General features: G+C 46.8%; 1 protein-coding gene across 4 annotated transcripts in view; it reads right to left on the bottom strand.

Annotated features, from left to right (window-relative positions):
- The window catches only part of CTIF (cap binding complex dependent translation initiation factor), a 142288-nt gene that overhangs the window by 82976 nt on the left and 35606 nt on the right, over window positions 1-23706 (bottom strand). For all 4 annotated transcript variants that reach the window (XM_087760435.1, XM_087760437.1, XM_087760438.1 and 1 more), the window contains 3 exons: window positions 19297-19370; window positions 18272-18376; window positions 14530-14605 (listed from right to left, as the gene is read on the bottom strand). In XM_087760435.1, coding sequence (XP_087616561.1) covers window positions 14530-14605; window positions 18272-18376; window positions 19297-19370 — 255 coding nt within the window. The remainder of the gene's footprint in view (window positions 1-14529; window positions 14606-18271; window positions 18377-19296; window positions 19371-23706) is intronic.

The following is a 23706-nucleotide window of genomic DNA, read 5'->3' as shown; positions in this document are numbered from 1 at the left end:
CTTCTGATGATAAAATCAAGGCTATTTTCCTCCACTAAAACCTTCCTCAATTAAGAGGAAAAATATTTTTTTTTTCAAGACACTGTTTGTGGTCTACACAAGGCTACAGGTAAGGCTGATGCCTTCAGAACAGCGAAATACAGACACTGAAATTAAGGTACCCGTTTAGAGACTACACTTTTAGGATACTCCCCGTAAGGTGAGCACAGCCCCAGGTCTGTGGTACCTGATGCTGAATAACTTGATGGAGCTGGGATATGCAGCACCATCCCCTTCCCTCATCCCAGACCTGCTATAGCATCTGCTGTCCCACGGGACTTCAGTCCAGTAAAGCAGTTACTTTATGCGAATCTGCTGCTAAGTCTACCATTTGCCTTGGCTCTCAGCCAGCCAAGCACTTAGGCACATGCTTAAAGTTAAGCACAAGAGTAAACAGATTGAAGTCAGGGGGACTTAAAATTAAGCACATATTTCAAGGATTTGCTGGATAAGGGCCTTAACCCCCGTGTGCGGTGTTTAACTGGGATGATTCCCAGCTGATTAGCTCCCCCCTTTCCCCGACCTCCCCTCCATCAGACCAGGCAACAAACGGTTTCTGTTTTGCCACCACGCTAAAGGCTTGGCTTTAAAGAAACCTTGTCTAGCCTCCAGGCAAAGCATATCTTTCTTTAATTATACCTGCCTGTGAAATACCTTCCAGAAATCTCCACCCAAACAAATCCTCAGGAAAGGAAATAACGGAAATTCTTGATGGTTTCCATGGGGGGAAACGATCCTAACCAGTGAGATGAGGCGCACGTAAGACGAGGCTGATGACTGTTCCTACTGTACACGGCTCCCAACCCAGAGAGACTCCTTAAAGCTCCAGCAGAAATCCCCAGCTACCACAGTCCTCATGTCCCAAGGCAGGAGCCTCCTTGAACCTGGCCCCTAGATGTGGCTCTCTGCACATGTTCAGATCTGAAAAGCCTAATGGTGGACACACGGTGGAAGAAGAGATATGTCGCAACACAACATCCATGAAACCACCACGCTTTTCCCCATAGGAAAGTGCAGCACCCAATGGGGAATCTTCCAAGAGGCCACACAGCTTCTGAAGGGCTGGAGGTCTCCCCCAAACACCTGCATGACTTTTTTTTGTTCCTTCCATGCCCTTTCATATGAGCGTTTTTACTTTATTTCAATTGTATCTACCCATGCTAGGACCTCAGTGGCTGTGGGCATGTATGCAGGTCTGGCAGAGCGAAAGCCCTCCTGCACAGACAGGCAACCACTCCAACCAGGCAGCACAGGCAAGACTCACAAGATATGGACAAAACAGATGAGCAGATGGTTGGAAACCTGGACACAGAAGATGAACATTTGCTATTGGTTCCTCTAGAAATTTGATTGCTCTCATCAAGGAACAGCAGCTTGCCCAGACTTGACAGTGGGCTTGTGGAATGTCACCAAGTCCCACTCCCATCCCTTACCTGTCCCCATCCAACTCGCTTCTAACCATCCTCTCTTGCATTATCATCTGCTCCTGAACAGTCAGCCCTTCCCACCAGGGCATGAGCATCTGAGTTGCCTCTGCTGCGTATAGCAAGGGCACAAAATAATCAAGTACCTTTGGAAAAGCACCTGTGAAAGATGCCTGGATTACTCCATCCAAACTGTGAACCACTCTAGGTGAGCACTAGATCATTAATTTTCACTGCAGCACATACAGAAAGACTTCCGTGCTGCCAAGACACCTTCTCTTTTGATCCAACCTCATATCAGGAAAGCTACCTTAGACCTCCCAGAAGGGCAGGACCATCAGCTGCTGCACTGCAGCCTTTCCCTTCCTGAACCAGCAACTCTCAGAAGCTGAGGACTGGCAGAATAAATTCAAGTCCTGTCTTGTATGCGAATCGCATCACGAAAAGACGCAGCAAGTACGAAGCCAAACAAGGCGACCCGCTTCCACTTCAGACAGGAACGGCAGGATGGTCAAGTAGGCAAGGAGCTCCACCTCTAACACAGCAGATTCCCAGCCTCATGTACACTTGCAACCCTTGGAGCTACTTGTGATATATTTTCGTGGCCTCGCTGGCCATGGGCAGCTGGGCACTATTTCCTCTTCTAGACAAGAAAGAGCAGCAAAGAAACCGTATCCTGGAATTCTGTCACACTTCACCTACCCTCCACCAAGGTCAACATAGCTCATGTAATTATAATTTATTACCTGCGTAGCTACGCTGCTTGGAAACATCACTGAAATCCTGGAGCTAGATGCTGTACGCAAAGATCAGAAAGCTCCTCCAGTACCAGGAGAAAAGCAGCCTAATACCAAGGCTGAAAGAACAACTCGCAGCTTGCTTGCTTTTACCTTCAAACACAGGCCTTTACAAAAAAAGTGAATTTAAATAACAAATCTGTTTGCCTAAGCATTTATAAATTGAACTAAAATTCCTTTCATCTAAAGGACCCTCACAGTGTGTGTAGACCCCACACTGTGGCACCGCAAGAGGGGTGGGTGAGAGACCCTGAGTTTCTCCCTGGTCATGAGCGTTCCCACCATGCCCTCAGGATTTCAAGCAAGACATGGGACCGTTACCTGCAACTCCCTTGCCATGGTCCTGGTCTCTGATAGTTTTCCCTAGCCAGGTCTGGTCTGGCTTCAGCCCTTGGAGCATTTGCAGAAGAAGAGGAGCTCCCACCTGCCTGCACTGACAAAACGGACAAGGGGAAAGAGGAGCTGCTGCCGTGCTCTTCGGATCATGTCAGGTCGCACGTACGTTTGAAGTTGGCCACCCAGTTCTCAGCAGCCAGGAGCAATCTCATAACGGCTACTTCCTCCGCCACTCGCGGAGCTGATCTTCAGGAAAGCTCTGTAGTGTGAGGAAATCCTGACCATTGCCACCAAAGCATTATCAACACAGCAAGGAGATAATAACGACAGGAACTGCCTTACGGCAAAATCACCGTCGTGATTCATGCGACTGCTTGGTGCCAAGGTCCAACAAGCTGGAACGCAGCAAGAGGAGGTCACACGTGCTATTAGCTGGTTATTGTGTAAAAAAAAAAAAGGGGGGAAAAAAAAAAGAGGTGGGCTCCTTACAATTTGATGAGCATCATCCACTCTCCCTTTGGCAAATGAATCAGGTCTTCAGTGCACGATACGGCTTACTGCATTGAACTTGCCTTCTCATAGAAGGCCACAGGACCCACCTTCTCCTTTGGGAAGGTAGGTGGTATCTAGCCCGGCAGATACCAAATGCCACCTGGAAAAAGTATCACCATTCATGGTGGTAGAACCTAGCATGGTCTGCAAGTTTTGTGACTGCTCTGGATTCACAAAAATATCACAGAAACCACAGCAGCTCTCTGATCTGTGTACAACCTCCCCCAAGAGAGATGCAGGCTGCCTTAATGATGGACAGGACCGGTGGGCACACTGCTGTGGGTCGGGCCCTGTAGCACTCCTCCAAAGACCTTTTACTCCAGGGATTGCTGGCTCAAACCTTCATGGTCTGTGACACGCATCTGAGGAGTAGCAGGCAAGTCATTAAAGGTGCCAGCTTGAGAACCTGGGTGCTGCCAGATGGTGGTCAGTCTCTGGAGCAAGCACAACATAGCAAGCAGCCATGCCTCCTTCAACCTCATCCTTGCTGGAGACCATACACCACCAGCACATGGGCTTTACACGTGCACTATGAGAGCAGCAGAAATTCCCTATCTTGGACAACCAGAGAAATGGAAGAGGTCAAGGGCTGCCAAGACATGAGGGTTCACCTACCCTCTGCGGGGACTTGGCCACTTGTTGAGCAGACGGCGGGGAAGATGCTGCCGTGGCATTGTGGAGGAGCACCCATGCACAGTAAGGGGACAGATTTCCCCCCACCATGAGAAACACCCATTGGTACCTTCTCCAAGCACAACACTACACCAGAAATAGAGCACGTTGGAGACTTCATTTTGTTTGTTCTTTCTTTTTTTCTTTTTGCAGCTCAGGATTACTGAGTTCGCATAGTCTCTCTTTAACGTCACATGTGCGGCTCAGGTCCCTCAGGTCCCAGCAGAAGCAGCCTGGGATATTTGCACAGATCCCTCACAATGGAAGGAAGAGGGTGTAGGAGGGAGGATCAGGCTGCTGACCCCTTTATTGTTCTTGGGCCAGAAGAAAGCTTCCTCCTGGCTTAAGAACCACGGCGCTGAAAAAGTTTTCCAGCCAAAACGAGTCAGATGGAGTCACTGGGTGGTGGTTTCTTTTTTTTTTTTGTCTCTCTCCTTCCCCTGCCTCCCCCTTCGGTCAAGCGACAGGGAGTCACAAGGTTGTGCTCCATTCACAAAATACCTGCTGCACATCACGTAGTCCTTCCCCCCGACGGCAGGGAAAGGTGCTGTAACCCAAGCAAACAAAAGTAAACCATTTTTTTTCTTTCTTCTCAGATTTGAAAAGGAAAAAAAAAGAAAGGAAGAAAGGACCCTGCTCCCAGACTGACGGCTTCAGCATGCACCCGCCAGGGAAGGGGTAGGCGGGGGGGAAGCGAGACGACGATATGAAAGAAAACAAAAACAGCAAATTCTGCTCCGAAAGGATTAAACGGAGGTTTTCCAAAAAAACACTCCGCCATTATATAATGAGGCTTAACTCAGAGTCACCAGGGTCACACGATGCAGCAGACTGGAAAAACCAAAGCAATAGCCTTTTAATTGTTAAGCCAACCATAAAAAAAATAAAATAAAACAAACGATATTGTGATTGTACAACAAGGTGGCCACTCACACACTAATGGTCAGGGTATTTTTTTACCCCATTTGCTCTTTCTGGCTGAAATACCATTATAGTATGAGTTTGACTCCTTGCCTTTCTGCCCATCGGGGCAGTGACCTGTTTTGTTGGGATGCTGCTGCTGCCGGGCAGCAATGTCATGGCGAGCACGGGGACCGCACCGTCTCCCAAAGCCTTAAGGCACGCGGGGCTGATTTGCACCGAAAGCAAAATAAAGCACAAGTCTAATAGTGGAAACTTTGCCCCGGCAATCCAGGTACCAAAACTCATTGCTGGGTTTCCAGATCAAAATTTGCATGCAAGGAGATGAGGTTTTAGCACACCATCTACAAGCCCAACCATAATCCATGGTTACCTGCCTAGCCCCCAGGTCCTCTCTGGTTCTCCATAGCCTTTAGGTTGAGCTGGTTGTACAACCACAGGCAACCCCGAAGCTCCTCCATCCTCAATATGTCCCAGCGCTGTCCTCACTGGAGGTCCCATGGAGCTGAGCAGTGGGGCTGAAGAAGCTCCATGGACCCAGCGGTGTGGACGGGAACAACCCAAATGAGAAGAAAGCTTTAAAAAAGCCCACCCTAGCCCTCTGCTTTTGGAAAACCAACTTTTCATTGACTATGGGCAGAACGGACGGAGCTGACTGGCCACCGCATGCCCAGGAGGTTCAGCTGTAGCTGCAAGACCTGCCAGTACCATCAGGCTGGAAACCTGGAGATCATCCTGGACTCATGTTTTCTTTTAAATTACAAGTGCAAATTTGTTCTTCATATTGGACTCTTAAAAACTGGCTTTGGCCCAGATTATCATTGCAGAGTGACCATCAAACAACAGGACAGGGCATCTCATTTCTCCCACTGTTGCTTCAAACCATGTCCATGCAGCTACTGACCCCAAACCTTTTCATTCTTACCTAGTAAACATGCCACAACCCAAACTCGGGGAACACATTTTTATGTTGTATTTATTCATAGCCCCAAGACGAAGGCTGGCCAAACAAAGGCATATGCAGCCCACCAGCTTTATCGAATAATGTCACTCACAGGCACGTGATGGAGTGAGTGTCGGTGGCTCCCTCCCCAGGACCAGCGAGCAGAAGCAACCTGTATTTTATGCAATACCTGCTTATTTTGCCCAGCCAAGGGGAAACAAACAGCTCCTATAAGCATACATATATTCTTTCCGTTTGGACAAGGTGCCTCAAAAGAATATACAATGAGAAACAAAATAATCAAGCGGGTCACAAAAGCAGGAAGAAATGAAGCTTTATCATTCTCCAGTGGTTTCTCTGCTCATACATTGCAGGAATTAAAAAAAAAAAAAAAAAAGAATTAAAAAGAAAGCAAGCCAACAATGAGGAGTTTCTCCACAGCAGTACCAGCAGGTGAAGGGCAGAGCAGAATAACCCTGGGAGACATGGATACTAGGGCAGCATTGTGTGGCCAAAGGCGTGGAGACCATATTCCTCTTGCTATTTCTACTAGTCCCGATGAAATCCTTCAACCCCACCATCCAGCAAAGGCATTGTGGGGATGGCACGGAGTTTTCTTTCACTGACCATGCCAGTGAACATACAGCTGAGCACTTGCTCTTTTTTAGAGCCAGCAAAGAGGTTCATGGAGTATTTTCAAAATACCCAAACAAATCCCAAAAGTATTTTTAAAATCATAAAACAAGGGACAATATGAACATGGGACTAGAAAGGACCTCTGGATTACAGAGCTCAGTCTGCTACTGCAGGCGAGGACAGCATTTAATTCCCTTCATAAACAGTCTCTATTTTCCCTGCGGAAGAGACATCCAGGCATCGTGTGCAGCAATAAATTTCCCACTTAAAGGACAATCTTTGACCAAACCTCCTTGGATTGCAATAAATACTTATCCTGCCACTAAATACCTATATTTACACCCATAGCTACATATACACATCTCCCCAAGATGGACGGGATTCACTTACCTGCAGCCTCCAGGCAGGAAATTCGCATTTCAAGAACTTCTGGTCTCATTTATTGTATCGGTTGCTATTTCCATAACGTCAGAGGAAAGACAGCAGAAAGCAGGGGGGGAGCATCTTCTGGTTAAGAAGAAATTTTTAAATGCGACAGGAAACATTAACCTCATATTTTGTCAGACAAGGGACGAGGACATCCCCCATTAGCAGGATTTTTAGAGAGCGATGTGTTTCTAGGCTCTGTAGGTCCCTCCGCCAACAGGGATGTATGCATGTCTCTCTTCTCTGGTCCCGTGGTATGTCTACTTTTTTTTAGAGATAAAATTCCTCCCTTCCCTTTATTTTATTAAAAATTCAGGTCTTTCACAGAGAGTGGGGAAGAGGATTAGGATATGGAAATAGCCAAGCCAGCAGAAATAGCTGCTTGACCAAGGAGACATTGATTTTTTATTTGGGATCTTTAGAAATCTGGATTTTTTTTCTGCTACTTTTAATAACTTTAACTTAATCATTACTTCACAAACCGGCTTCAGGAAAACATTCAGCAAATTCAACGGACTGCAGCAAAACCCCCCTCAGATTTCTAATGAATCCTCTGGGAAAACAAGGGAGATAAAGATGTAACACTATTCAGAAGTTAAAATTCAGGCAGGATTTGGGGTGTATGTGTGTTACAGTCTATAGAGAGGACTGGGAAAAAACAAAACAAAACCTTTCAGGCTTGCTTTGGATATTATATAGCTGCACAGAAGCAAACCTTTTTCAAAGGGAAGTCAACTATAAGGCTGAGAAAAGCCCATGTTGTTCACCAGTGTGTTTACACCAGAGCTCAATGTGGTGTACATTTTTGAGCCTCAAATGCCTATGGAGTTGTTATTTACACCCCAGTACAAGTCCCCATACGCAAATCAGTTAATTCCCCAGAAAACTGCAGTTCTCAGGTCTAAAACTACTGGTGAACTCCTTAAAAGCAAAATAGAGAATCTTTCTTCATCATCCTCCCAGGAACAGACTTACCCATCCAGCTCTCCCATCCTCTTCTCTCATCTCCTTGTGGTCCCCGATCGTGAACCCAAAACCCACGACCTCCAGTTGGTAAGCCCAGCCTAGTCCTGCCACTGAGCCACTTCGTGTCTACCCTTCCATCAGCCTGGCCCAAGGAAAAGCCGCGAAGCAGCCAAAATCACACTATTCATCTTTTTTTTGTAGCACAAACCAGTGCCTGGCAAACTGGGGTCTAAAGAACACAGATGGTCTAGCAGTGGACACCACCATGATTTTCATTTCCCTCCTGATGAGGTTCGCATGTCCTTCAAAGTGGGGTGGGGACAACTGGATGGATGAGGGACAGGGACAGATGGACAAATGGAAACATGGGTGTTCAGAGGAACATCCTACATTTGATGGGGCAGCAGCACCTTCTAGAGAAAGCGAGAACCCCTCAGCACATCTGGCACCGCTCCCTGGTGCAAGAAGCATTGCTTCAGACTGAGCCCTGTTGGAGCATCCCATAGGAAATATGCAGAGTTGAGGACTACATTTGCAAAAGTGGGATTTCCAAGAGGAGTCGGGGAGGTGTCACAATGTAAGCAAGGGAGACCTGGGCTGTGGGGCATGTCTAACCCCCAGGCACCAGCTCCCCTCAGGGTTGTGGTGCTTGGACAAGGCAACGATGGGAGGTTCACAGACACCTTCAGTTTTAACCCTGCTCTGCTCAGGGCCTCCATCTGCTTTGAGGCTCATGATGATGCACAGTACTAATCAAATTCAGTCCCAGGTGCAGAGAAACATCTTTCCCCTCCACAAGCCCCAGGGTCCCCCATGCTGGACATGCACCCTGAGCCCGAGGTAGGCACAGCAGGATGGAGAGCGGCATGACTGGGCGCAGGCGGGTGCAAGACGAAGCCACTGCAGAGTAAGGTTTCTGCTTGGAAAAAGCCTTTGGAAAAAGCCTCTTGTTTCCTCTGCACAGAGCTGTGTTTCGGGGCTGTGCAGCGAGGCCGCAGTGCCCTCTAGTGCTGCAGAGCTCCCCTCTGCCACCAGCCCTGTCCCCTTGGTCACCAAACACCAAGCCAACCTTCAGAACTGCAATGTAAGCCACCCTTGCCCTTTCCGCTGACCCTCCTTACACATCCCAAACCTGTGTCTCTGAACCCAGCTGACCCAACTGGGGTGCGAGAGCACTCCAACACCTCCCATCCTGGCAGGAGCTTGTTACAGGTCCATCACTCTCCAAACAATAGGGCAGCCTGGCCCCAACCCTGCCCAGCTGACCAGTACCAGCTCCAGGAACCACAATAAAAAAGGCATCTCCGTACCCACCAGGTTGGGAAGACAGCCCCACGAATTACGAGCCAACATCGCTAAGTCTGCTTGAACTGGGTGACAGCCAGAAAAATAAAACCAGCCCTGAGAAAGGAGAGTCCATCTCATTTGTTACAATCAGAAACCAGCTCTGAACCATAATAATAACAATAATAACAATAACAATAACAATAATAATAATAATAAAAAATAATAATAGAAATGTCAAAGCTCTTGGCCCTTTCCCTGGTGTTTCCTTTGTGCAGTGAATAAGTCTATCATGTGATATGGAAGACCATCATAATCTGAAAAACCCACTGGAAGATCTCCCCTTTTCTGCATGTCTGATAAAAAACATGGGGTTTATAACCTGGTTCAGGGTTCACAGTGACTGTGCTCTACTGCCAGAGCCCAGGCTTGGACCTTGCAAGAACCTGCAAGCTGGTGACCTTCATGGAAGATAACGCAGCCTTGGTCCAGACCTCTCCTCTCCAGTGCTTTGGAGATGGCAACGATCTCATCTGTCTTCCTTGGTCAATGGTGGCCTTAATTCTAACATGGGAGTGATGCTGAAGGGGTTACAGGTGACCATGGCAGTTTGCTCTCTCAGCCCAAGGAGATGGTCATTGTCAGTTGGGTTAAATGCAACAAAAACCAGGCCACAGAAAGAACGTATCTTACTGGAAGTCACAGCAAAACAAAAGCTTTTTACTCAGCAGTGGAGATCTGACTCCCAATACGTTGTGACCTATACTCAAGTAAACCTTGGCTCTTTGACAGGGACTTTCCACAGTGGTTTTAGCAGTTACAGTATTGGAAAGACCCGTGGGATATGGGAAGCTGGCTTGTTAGACTAGAAACCTTCTCTGAAAGCAATGCCATGCCTACACACTCTGGATGGAGTCCAGCAGGATCTGGGGGTGGGAAGAATAAATCCCCCTAAGTTTGGGGCTCCTAGGGAGCCACCACAACTTGTTCATAAGTGTTTGGTGGACACATAAAGGATGTCAGGGTTACACCTGGCGAGTGGCAGGAGGGACATACAGCACATGGGGCACACCACATGGACCAGGTCACTCCCAGTGGGAGGGATGCCAGACAGAGGGATGAACCGGTGAAGAATAGTCTGCTGAGAGAGGGACACGTTGTGACCAAGGCTCTGAAAGAGGAGGGATCTGGGCTGGCTAACGAGCTGGCTAAAACAAGAACTGCCCAACCTTGTAGTGCAGAAAGAGCAGGCAAGAGGGGACATGGAGAGGATGGGGACTCTTTATGATGACAGTAAATAACATCACCCCACCAAAGAGCTGTCCCTGAGCTCCAAAGAGACCTGTCCCCCTGCCACCACCACCCTGGAAGGGTCAGCAATCTGTAGGGTCCAGGAGCAAGCCCTCACACCAGTGCTGGACACTGACCTCCTCACCTCACACGGAGAGTGACAGCAGAGGGGATGCTTGCCCACGATCCACCCTTCTCTCCCGGACACCTGGGTTGGCTTCATCTCTCTTAAGGCACCTACCATGTCTGAATAAGTCCACGTGTGAGCTGGTTCCTCTGGGCTCCTTGCAGAACCAAAAGAGAAAGGACATGGATATCCTCAGACAGGAATCATCCAACCTTCTCTAGACCTCTATGTTGAGATGCAACAAACCATGCCCCAACGTGTCCATGCCTCTCCTACGGCAGGAACCCCAAGTGACCAGCCCACAAACAGGTCCCACCTTTACTCACACGATCTCTGCACTGAATTGTAAGGTCTGACTTGAAAATACTTGTCAATGAGGAGGGGTCCCAAGGAGAGTGTGCAGAGACGCTTGTTAGGTGCCTAAATTGGGGTGGGATCCCAGAGTGGTCAGGAATCCCGGCGCCTCTAAGCCTGTTTGGATAAAGTCAGGAATACAGTGGTGCTAAGAGGAATGTGAACAACTTACAGAGTCTGCCTTTCTCCTTAGGAGCTGCCCCCTTGTTTCTCATCCAACAAGGAAGCTGGATGACAACTGTAGCCAGAAGAGAAACAAGCAGTTTATTGTAACTCCAAGCACATGACAAAAAGGGTCAACAATCAGTAAGGAAACAGAAGGAGATAAGCTGCGAGGCAAATAAGATGCCAAACCAAATGACATCAATGCTGTCTTCCAAGTTTATCCCATAGCACCAGTAAAGCCCAGTACCCCTTTCAAAAGTGCCACATAATTTCTACCTCCTAAAACGCACCGTTCGGAGGAGAGCAGGCCCAGCCTGGAGGCACGAGTCCAGTAAACTGAAAGCCAACAACTGCAAGATGCCAGTCCAGAAACCACTTGGGATGTGTCCCAAAACTCTCTGTTCGTGTCTGTCAGCATTCACAGCATGTCCCTGTGACATGCAGCCTCCTGCATCCTTCGTGAGCTTCACAGGGAGGATGGAGGGTATCTTGTAGGACGTGACCCCTTGGGTTGTTTTCTCTGGTAAGTGTAGAGCTTGCCAAGGGCTCGCAGTCTGAAGACCATATCTAGGACCGGGGCATTTGGCTGTGACACATCTAAGCCTGAAAGCCTTTCTGAGAATTTGCCAAAGGGAGCAAAAGCAAAATGCACTGACTCAGCCCTCTCCATGACGTCTTCATGACGCCAAGATGGTTACACGGTCTCCTCCAACAAACCAGCTGAGGTGAAAACAGAGAGGATGATGAAGACTGGCTCTGCATCTGAGCTGTGCCTCTCTAATGCAGCAGACAACCGATCCTCCCCAGCATGTGATAAAAAGCAGATCTTATGAATGGGGAATACTTATCTTCAAAAGATTATTTTCTTCCAAAGTCACTTTTTGGCAGCACTTAGGTGAATCAGTGCCCAAATCCAACTACAGACTCCTGTGAGTAAGGAGAGATGAAGAGGTTACGGCTCACGAGCTGAGCCAAAGCAATGACCTCATGCACTCCTAGCTATGAAGCTTTCAAAACAAAGCCTATTTACCAATAAAAACAAGCACCCCAGATGAGCCTTGAAAAGATGGGGCAGGAGGAAGCTTCAAAATACCAGTTGTCAACACTGTCACGAAGGAATTGTGCCCAGCACCAAAGCAGAGCCGGATTCGCCTGCCTGTGCATGTCCACGAGATGGCAGAGCATGCCATGCCACAGAGCCGGCCAAGAGCATCTCCAAGGAGCGGGATGCATGCATTCTCCAATTTCAAAACAAAATGCTGGTGACAAGCATTTTTCCCTCAGACAGCTATGAATAAAGAGGGTTTTGGAGGAGGTTGTTTTGTTTTTTATTTTTTCACCTTTTAATTGCCAAATAGTCACAGGCTTTCCTTGCAATATTTTGTTAAAATACTGTTGATAGATTCCAGCAGCAAAACTCATGTATATATATTAATGTCCAGATATCCAGAGTATTCTGCTTAACCCATTATGGGGGTCACTGTATCTCTCTGTAGAGATACACATACAGACCTGGATGTATTCTGGAAATTAGTTTTAGATTCATGTCCTACATCCATCATACTTTACCATCAAAGGAACCCAAATTTCCAAAGCAGCCTGCAAATAAGACTTACCACCTCTCTCAAACTTGGCGCTTTTAACCCTGCTATAGCTGCTGAAGCCCATTCAGCAGCAAAATATTTGCATCTGAGTCATACTGGAGGAGGTTCGGATCGGCCCAGCTGTGCTGGAGGATGCTCAGACCATCCCAGTCAAACTGGAGGATGCTTGGACCGGCCCCTCCGTCCATGCACGGCTGCCGTAAGCAAGCCATGAGATCTTAAACACAGACAGAACAAGAGTTTATGTATCTCCACCCTGAAAAGCGTCTTCTTCAGGATATGACACGAAAATAACTGCAGTGTGGGAAAGCCCCATGGAAGGTGAAAGATTTTTCTTCCATAGGCTCACACAAATATTTTCCCTTATGCCCCCATGCACTGTGCTCTACAGAGCCATTTACAACAAGGGATAAAGACCAGCAAAATCAGTCGGCATTGCACGATCACATTCAAATCCAGTTAACAATGATATGTCAGGATTAAACCAGCTGTCTGCAAGTATTTCACTTGTCAACGCCGAACAAGATAAATCCTCACCCAGAACCACCCAGCTCCTAGCTCCCACAGGCACATATGACTGTACATGCCTAGGTAAGTGAGTCTCCAAAATAACATAGTATTGCATGAGCCTGCCCAGAGGCACAAACAAAACACCAAATCCAGCATTCCCACTAGGTCTTCCAGCTTAGAGCTGCCACACTAAGAATTAAGCTAGATATTAAGGCATATATTGGTATTAATTTACTGGAGTCAATGGACTCAACCTGATGTTACGACAGGATGAGATGACAACCAGACCAGGAGGACCTGGCTTACTTAATAGCTGTCAATTATAAAGGAAGTTAAACCCTAGAGAAGAACATCAGCTCCTTGCACCAAAGATGGTTTGATTCCCCATTTCCAATTATTCTCCAGGGAAAATAATCTTATTTTGCAGAATTACTGGGGTCTGTATCAGCTGAACCTGATGTTTTCTCCCTGTGACCTAAAGTTCAGACGTACCAAGCATGGAAGAAACTGAGCAGAAAGCAGCTGCAGGCAGCGTTCCCCCCTGGCAAAGTCAGCAGCACTTCTCCACTCTTTCCACTGGTTTGCGTATTTAGTGCCAGCTAGCTCACCCAAAAGAAATAGTAAGATCATCACATGGCTTGCAGGATGAGCAAGGCTTTTCCTCACATGATGCATAAGCAAGAAGCCTGGCGAGCTCTTTGCTCAGCACTGAAAAAGATAACGATGCCACAGCACATGAGATGTCTCCATCCTTCCCTCTGGAGGCAAAGAAGAGACTTCAGCAAAAACACGCTGTGCATCCTCAGAAACTTGCCCAGCCCAGGACACTCAGCTCCTTTGAGGACTAGGGCCCTGGAAAGTGAAAAATTATATGATGCTGACAAATTGACCTATTCAATGGGGTTTCTTAACTGAGGGCCTCATCCTGCCATTCCCCAACATCTGAGCATCAAAAGTCATTTAAGCAGAACTACCAAAACTGGGATGTAGAGATAGATCTGGAGAAGAAACAGGCTAGAGAAAACGTACAAGTAGATGGCCATTGCATATAAACATACGCGCACCACCCCATAGGGGAAACATCTGGGTCAGCACACCATCACTGCTGGCTTCCTGGCAGCAATTTATTTTGGAGCTGTCAGGAGGCTTGGTGCTTTTCAGAACCTCCTTTCCTAAAATATATGAGCCCTGTGTCCATGTACGTGTATATATATATGTATATATGTATGCATATATATACTGACCTCGATTTTTCACCTCCCAATGAAGTCTCCGCGGTAACTGCCCTTGCCCAGCACTAAGGTTCACAGCAAGGCTTGCTGAAACCACAGTCATAATTCTCCATAACAAACCCCAAAGGACCATAGCTCAGCGCATCCAGCCCAGGCTTTCCCACTTCTGGGGAGGGTTTCCTAAGGAAAGGTAAGGCAGGGAGCTGCTGGTCTCCACCGTGCCATGGGCAGGAGATGTCCTCATCACCTACCTGCCACACTGGAAGGACTTTCTCTATGTCATTCAAGTTGATGCTGTCACCGTCCTCGTATTTCCCTTTTCCAAGCCTGTGGCAGGAAGAAAACAAAAATAAAACCAAGAGAAACCTCACTGGAATCAAAGTTAATTTTCTATTATGGCACATGGGGAAGATTAGTTCTTACTGCAAAGGACCCTTATGAAAACAAAGACGCTCTCTGAAGCGAGTAAGCTGTGCCTCCAAAATGCTCCCACGTGGGCGTAAAGCCATTAATAGAAAATTAAATGCTTTTTCCAGTCCTCTCCACCTGCACCATCCGCCACAGCTCTCAAATGCTTTTGGTAATAGCAGCAGTGAGAAAACCAAAGGCAGTCCTGAGCAGTAGCGTTGGGTAACTCAATTCCCAGACCAAGCAAAACTGAAAGCACAGCCTACCTGGAAAAAAAATGGGGACACAAAAATGTAATGAAAAATGTTTCCTTTGAAGCACTGCTCATTTGTTGGTCTCCACGGGAGCTCCTGTTCCCTTGCTGAGAAAGGTGTCCGCAAACAAGCACAAACATACATCTCAGAGGGCAAACAGCAGTCAATATAAATACAAACATACAATTTGAAACTCAAGAAAAGTGGGGTGAGAAGCCAAGCACTGACAGACCAACCACATAGCTGGCAGCTGAAGGACTTTCTTGTATCAAGAAAGGAAAAAAAAACAATCCAAAGATAATTACTAGCTGGATGCAGAGAGTTTGTAATGATACAGAAGAAGAAAAAAATGGTCAATACATATAATCCTTCTGCATTTATAAACATTTGAGGTGATCTATTTTTATTATGCAAGAATGATAAAGTATTTTTTGGTCAATTACTGACAAGATATCGTTAAATAACATATTTAGAAAGAAACACATATTTAGACAGAAACTTTGATAGCAGCAGACCCAGGTAATCAGTGCCTAGAAGTCAGAGAACAACAGATCTTGGTGGAATTACAGCAAATGGGGGAAAAAAATCCAGAAAAATGGTATGTGCTAAAGCACCAGGCTCAAAAAACAGCAAGCTGAATGGAAACACTTAATTTAATTAACACCCTAATTGATTTATGGGAAATCAGAGGTGTTCAACAACTGACTTTCCCTCATAGATGAAATAGTGACTTTGATTTACAAAGGCAAAAATATAGTGTGTGTATATATATATATAATATATATATATGAAGAAATATGTATTTCTTTAATATATATATATGAGAAAAATCAAGTCAAACATCTGGGGCCAAAAAATATCAGTTGTAGGTACAGAACGGGCAAGTGTATCGTAGCAAAAGATTATCTGAAAAGGATGGGGACTGTCCCAGGGTGAATGTCTGATGGTGGACCATGGCGTAAAGGCAGGGGATGAGGGGGCAGAAATTAGGGGGATGAACGCAGCTTTCCTCTACAGGCAGCACGCCTAAGCCTGAACTACAGGACCGCAGGCAGCTCAGGCAGTCATGTTTCAAAAAAGTGGTTAAGAAATTTCTTAGAGTATGGGAAAAACTGATACATAGGCTTGGGAGATACCTGGAATAAAGAGAAAATATCAGCTACAAAAGGTTGTTTGAACTGGAAGAGCAAAAGCACAGCAAGAGCTAACTCTGGAAATGAAAAGCAGACAAATTCAGGTTAGAAACAAGGTACAGTTCCCTCATTTTCCTTAACCTTTGATTATTCATCATACCAGCAAACTCAGTATCTGCAAATAAAATCAGATGTCTTTCTGGAGGAAAACACTTCAGCCAAGCAAAAGACACTTGAGGTCAATCAGCTGGATGCAACTACATGGCCAACCTTGGGCAACTGATCAGGAACAAAATGGTCTCTTTGGTACTTAAAGTGTAGAAAACACATTCTGAACAGTATCTTTCCCTTTTTTTCTATAAAATTTCTCATTGCACGGCTAGCATGTTAAAAAACTCCACTCAAGCAAGAGGGAAAATGCCTAGCTAGCAGGTGGAGATTCTTGGAGGTTCAGCAAGCTGAATCGTGCTCAGCACAGATTCGGCATGGAGAGCTGATAAACACACAACATAGACAACTTTAAAAGTTAAAAAATAAAACCAATTTTGTCCGTGCTTCCTCTATTCTAGTGCAGGTTACTTATATAACATGTATTTTGGGAGATGCACTGCTTGTACTGATGGCATCTGTTTAACTTTTCTGCATATACAGTCATTCTTATTCCATTTTTACAGCTGTAATATTTAGGAGTGGTTAAATATCTCATCTCCATACTGCATTCTCTAGCTGTCTGCACCCTGGGCATTCACAGCACACCAAGAACCGGAGGCAGACCATAAAGCAGACTCTGCTGCATCCTCCCTATACATAGCAGGTGGTGCTGGTAGGATCATCTGGCAAGCACCATCAACCAGGGAGCACGTTATATCTTATTTTACAGAGGGCACTTCATCCCATTTTTCATAACCATCTGTAGAAATGGGAGTAAACATGACTAAAGGACTTGGTGACTTAGAAATTTAGCATTGTTCCACGTATTCTGAAAACTGCTGTTTATATACCTGCAGTAAATACTTCCAGCACAGAAAATAGCCTTATAGAGTTGTGTGAGTCTCTGCCTGTCACTATATGGTACAGTAGCCTCCTGCAGATATTGAACTGGGCTGGGCTGGGATTGCTAGCCCGGTGTTTCTAAACAAGATATGCCCAGTGAAGACTATGGCATTGGCCTGTACTCTGTCAAAACCAACTTGTCAACAGAAAAACTTACTCGAGAGAGGATTCCCATCCCTACATACAACGTGGCAATGAGAAGTCACCTGCAATCTTCTCAACCCCATCTTTTAGACCTGTTCTGATTTTTTTCCTTCCTCTAAGGGCAGGAAATGATTAATGACTAGGAAAAAATGACAAAAATTTGATGGGATAAAATGTGGTTATGGAGTTTTTACTCTGCTTTTTCTTTAGCAGAGATTAGCAATGAGTTGCATCAGGGATGAGTTGAAGCCTTGTCATAACTTGCGATAACAGGACAGGTAATACTGCCTGCAGCCCTGAGTAGCACTGCCAGTGTGTTAAGCACCAAGACTGAAAGATAAGGAGAGGAAAAACCATACTATGATTTTTTCTCAATCTGCAGATAATCTGCAGAGAAACAGTGATGTCCATCTAAGTAACATTGGTGAACCACTTGCTGCCAGTATGCATTTATTTGGCTTGACCAACCAACAACCAAAGAGGAATCCAGCAATACTGTGGAAGCCCGTGGAGGCTGTCACCACCAAAAGGAGCTGTTTAATATTTTCACAGCTAGCAGATATTTTACTGCTAGCAGATAGGGGATGAACACTTGGATCTACACGCATCACTCTGATGCTCTCTCCTTCCCTGAAGTCTTGCTGGGGAGAACAGCAGAAGCCCTGTCACTTGCGGGAACTGTAACTGGGATCAGCACTAAGCCAGGATCTTTCCTCCAATATTCAGAGATGGTTAAATCTAGGAGACTTGGATCCAATGTGGTTTAAAGACTCAACTCTACCAAGAAATGCAAAATACAGCAAGCAGCTCTGCTCCAGCCCAGAACCAGATGATAAGAGGATCCAGATAAACTGATTGTGGCATCCTCAAACCCCGTACGTGTTCCAGAACCTCTTCTCCATGTCCTCCACATGAGCCACGCCACTGAGCTAGCGTTCCCTCTGCAAGGGAGAAGTTAGAGACCTTGCTGGAGAGCACGGTCTTGCATACATGGCACTCACCCTTCTCTGTCTATGTGAGGCAGGGGGTGCTTGGAGGTGTTTCGCAGCTTCCTGTGAAATTGGGTGAAATCTAGTTTTTCAGGCTGCAAGTCCCACGTTGCACCACTAGGAGAGAAAAACAAAGACAGACAAAGAAAGAAAGTCCACTACTAACTAAACATCACCAAGCTGAAGAGCAGAGGGCACATCGGAGCCTGCAGACGAGGAAAGTTTGTACTTCTGGAGGCACTGCTCCCTGCTGCAGAGCACATGGATGCAGGCCTCCAGCCTTCATGCTGCTCCATCACATTTCTTTTCATTTCTTCTGGGTTTTTTTGGATGCTGAGCTACTGTTGCTTGTACTAAACCCCTAGTTTTGATATATGATGCAGCATGATGCAGCATGATGCAGCACACGCCTTGCTAACTATACTTGCTCTCTGTATCAAGGGATTATCGCAACAGGTAGTGGTCTGGTCCATGCAATGGACATGTTCTCTCTGGTCCTGCACAACCTGCTTGCTCCAACGGCCTGGAGCAAGTCCCAGGTAGGAACTCAACCCCTGCAGACTTGCAGCGCTCCAGGTACAGAGAGAGATATGCATAAAACTGGACAGAAAGCATATTTCACCACTTTCCCCATGCTGAAGCAGCAGCTGAAGAGCTCTTCTCAGCAGCTGTGAAGCCAACGCATGATCGCACCACCAATTAATGGAAGAAAAAAGTCCTGGAGCAGTAGCTCAGAGCTGCCTCAAGTCTTGCCTGCCCAGCTCTCGGATGATTACAAGTAATCATATCAGTATCAGTTTCAGATGTTTGGACTGCAAACCCATCCAGCGGCCTCTCCTAAGCACATAGGATGCTTTAAGTAGATTGATCGTGCTTAGTGCCATGGGCTAAATGGGGGTGTGGAGGAGGAGAAGCAGCGATGTGAGTACCAGCAGGGTACTCACCTGTGCCTGGGTATCGGCAGGACAGACATGCGGGCAAAGGCTAAGACAGGGCACAGTCCATCACTCTCTTAAAGCATTTTAAAACTGGCTTACCTGAAGGAGTCAAAGGTGTTGGCAGCCCAGATGTTCGTGCCCAGCATGTCAAGGGAGCTCTCCTTGTTGCCATTCTAGGAGGGAGGGAAAGGTGGTTACTCGCTGGAAGGCACACGGCACTATCCAGACCATGGCACAGCCCAGCACAGCCTCTCCCGCTGCCAGCCATGGAGGTGTCCCAGCTCTGCACGTGAGCTCCTCCTCTCCCGTGTGAATCCACGCTCACTGCAATGCAGAGTCCCCTCACCCACTGCAAAAATGCACCGTGAAGGCAAGGAGTGACACAGTTTCAGACTTGGGGACACAAAGCTGTGGACAGCACAGAGCAGACAACATGTAGGTTTAGCTCTGACTCCAGCCCTGTCCTCCCACCCCACCATCCACAACCTCCAAGACCCACCAAGGTCCAGCAGGCAGGTTGACATCCCGGCCATGAAGACACCCAGCTTCAGAGTCACAGACCAGTTGAGGTGGGAAGGGACCTCTGAAGCTCATCTGGTCCAACTCTCCTCCTCAAGCAGGGCCACCTACAACCAGGTGCCCAGGACCACATCCAGATGGCTTTTGAATATCTCCAAGAATGGAGAACTCTTCACCAGCAGCTACCAGAGCCTGCTGTCACCAACAGGGATGGAGAAAGCCGTCCTGCTTCTTCAAGGAGTCATGGTGGCATGACTTCTCCTTACTCTAATGACAGGCGGGGGATGTCAGAACCCTGCACCATGCCACCTCTGCCATGCACACCAGCAAATGAGTTCACATGGTTATTCTGGTACATGTTCCACCAACACTAAGGTGATGGTTCCTTCTCTTGAGAAGCGAAAGCACCACAGTATAAACAGGTGGCAATTATAAGAAACCTCCAGCAAACTGCAAAGCACCTTGAATTTTGCTGTGCAGCTGCTTTTGGCAAAACCAGTGACCCAAAGCAAGAGCATCTAAAGCAAAGACCTCACACCCATCCTTCATGGCCCCTTTACAGTCATCAGCCTATACATGTCCTCCCCACAGAAAGAGGGCTGCCCTCTCCAACCTTTACAGGTGAAGAAGTAAAGCAGGACCATTCAAGAAATCAGACTTGACTCAGACTCATATGGGATGGACATGTAAATGCATTACAAATAAGGAAACCCATATTGCCAATTTTCCCCTAACATTTCTTACGCATATTCAGATTATTCATAATTTTACACATATTCAGATTATTTAAGTATTTCAGCCCAAATGGTCCCAGTCTGGTGAAACATGTGCTGAAGAAGGTGGCTTTCATATATTCCCCATCCTATAATTTCTGCCATTTTGAAATATTATTAATAATAACTGAAACACTAAAAACTCATAAAAATTTGACCATTTCTTAATGAAGTCCCAGACCTCAATCTGCCCATAAAGTGAGCAATCTTTTCCCAACGAGCAGGACACGCATCCTCAGCGCACACTACAGATGGTCACACTTTGCAGCTATTCCCATCACAACAACCAATTTAGACACCAGATACTCCAAACACAGCCACATTGCTCCCTTTTTTTGTCTCCTCCAAGGGGTCTATAGGTTATGATTTTAATCTCCCGGGATCTGCAGGTCAACATGTCTCTGCACAGAAACAAACTACCAGAAATATGTAAAATTCTCACAACCAGTTATGGAAGCAGAGCTTTTTATTTTAGGCAAATGTAAGCAAAATTTTCTCCCACCAAGGAGAGAAATTGGTTTTCTAAATACTTAGAAGCATCCTCATGCAGTACAATGAAAATACATGTGCAGGTCTTTATAGCTATCACCCAAAGAAGAGATACCTCTTCTTGCAGACAGATACATTTCTCTTTCCATTTCCCATGGACATGGGATATTTTAAGTACCTGTCAATGAGCCAGCTACAATAAGGATTTCCTAAGAGTAAAGTATTTGGGCTCAGGGAAAAAGAATGGGAACATGTAATCAGTTGCAACGAAGATGAGACAAACTAGTAGTAATAGTAATAATAATAATAATAATATACAAAGCAAGTGATACACTATGCAATTGCTCACCACCCGCCAACCGATGCCCAGCACATCCCTAAGCAGCGATCGCTGCCCCCCCGCCAACTCTCCCCAGTTTATATGCTGAGCATGATGTCATACGGTATGGAATAGCCCTTGGGCCAGTCTGGGTCAGCTGTCCTGGCTGTGCCCCCTCCCAGCTTCTCGTGCACCCAGCAGAGCAGGGGAAGCTGAAAAGTCCTTGACCAGTGTGAGCGCCACTTAGCAAGTACTTAGCACTACTTAGCAAGAACCAAAACATCAGTGTATCATCGACATTGTTCTCATCCTAAACCCAAAACACAGCCCCATACCGGCTACCAAGAAGAAAATTAACTCTATCCCAGCTGAAACCAGGACACATATAAATGCCCTTTCTGATCATCAGGTTAGAACTGTGTGAGGCATATCATGGTCACCGATACATAACATAGGCAGGTCAGCTCTGGCACTAATCCCAGCAATTAGGGAAATTGTAGTGATTGTAGTGATGGTTCAGGTGGTGCAGGAGGTCAGACGAGTGCAAGCTTCTAGGCAGTGGTTGGATGCTCCCACCCAAACCAGGCTGCAACTCCTGGTCCTCCTAGACGATGTCCTCATGACCTCTCGGAGACACTCCAAACATTAGCCAGACTCCATAAAGACAGCACTGGGGCCAAACGATAATGCAACTTGTCATTATGTCATGAGTCACTACAGTCATTTCGAGACATCCTTTCAGTCTTCAATGACCTGTCTTTATAACTGGTTTCTGTTTCACAAGGCAGGGAGCACACTTGCTGCCTGAGTGAACCTGCACTGCAGGGCGCTTACTAAAATGCTCACAGCACGGTACCAAGACTTAATAATAAGACTTTAAAAAAGCCAATTCGCAAGTCCAGGGACAAAAAAAAAAAAAAAATTGCATGTATTTAAGAAAAGAAGTTACTTGATGTCAGTTCCCCCAGGACTGCAATTATAACTGTAAGCAGTTTTAACTTGAAGCTCCCAATGACCCAACCCTCAGCTTTAGATAATCATTTTCACCATGATGGGGTTAGTACTGCTGAAAATTAATTAAGCCACCAGGAATGATGATTGAGAGACACACTGACGAGAATGACATAAATACCCAGAATGATGAGAGATCCGGTAAAACCAATCCTACACCCAGTATGGTTTAAATGCCCATCCATAACCTCTGTCCTCCAGTCTCTGTGAGCACACATCATCTCCATCCACCATCGCCCAACCCCTGTGGCTGCCCACACAAACAGAGGGACAGACCATGCCACCGGCCACGTGGACTCTGACTCTTTACCCATGCATGCAGCTTCAGCAAATTCCCCACAAAGTCGACATTTGCATGCACACAGCAGCTTTTCAAAGCCCAGCTCAGCCTCTGTGGTGGGTTGACCCTGGCTGGATGCCAGGTGCCCACCAAAGCTGCTCTATCACTCCCCCTCCTCAGCTGGACAGGGGAGAGAAAATATAACGAAGAGCTCGTGGGTCAGGGAGACCCACAGGGAGAGATCATTCACCAATTACTGTCACAGGCAAAACAGACTCAACTTGGGGAAATTAGTTTAATTTATTACCAATCCAATCAGAGTAAGGTAATAAGAAAATAAAACCAAATCTTAGAACACCTTCCCCCCACCCCTCCCTTCTTCCCAGGCTTAACTTCACTCCCGAGTTCTCTACCTCCTCCCCCATAGCAACACGGGGGAATGGGGGTTGTGGTCAGTTCATCACACGTTGTTTCTGCTGCTCCTTCCTCCTCAGGGGGAAGACTCCTCACACTCTTCCCCTGCTCCAGCGTGGGGTCCCTCTCATGGGAGACAGTCCTCCATGAACTTCTTCAGCGTGAGTCCTTCCCACGGGTGCAGTTCTTCATGAACTGCTCCAGCGTGGGTCCCCCACAGGGTCACAAGTCCTGCCTGCAAACCTGCTCCAGCACGGGCTCCTCTCTCCACAGGTCCTGCCAGAAGCCTGATCCAGTGTGGGCTTCCCACGGGGTCACAGTCTCCTTCAGGCATCCAGCCTGGCATCCTGCTCCAGCGTGGGATCCTCCATGGGCTGCAGGTGGATATCTGCTCCACCATTAACCTCCCTGGGCTGCAGGGGGACAGCCTGCCTCACCATGATCTTCACCATGGGCTGCAGGGGAATCTCTGCTCTGGCGCCTGGAGCACCTTCACTGACCTTGGTGTCTGCAGAGTTGTTCCTCTCACGTATTCTCACTCTGGCTGCAATTGCCCTTGCGCAGAAACGTTTTCCCCTTCTTAAACATGTTATCACAGAGGCTTTACCACCATTGCTGATTGGCTCAGCCTTGGCCAGTGGCAGGTCCGTCTTGGAGCCGGCTGGCATTGGCTCTATTGGACACAGGGGAAGCTTCTAGCAGCT

This window comes from Nipponia nippon, unplaced genomic scaffold, assembly GCF_047370975.1.
Source record: "Nipponia nippon isolate SJK-2023a ecotype South Korea unplaced genomic scaffold, ASM4737097v1 scaffold_22, whole genome shotgun sequence".
NCBI classification, from domain to species: Eukaryota; Metazoa; Chordata; class Aves; order Pelecaniformes; family Threskiornithidae; genus Nipponia; species Nipponia nippon.
Note: the sequence above shows the minus strand (reverse complement) of the source record. Positions and strands in the feature narration are given on the sequence as shown.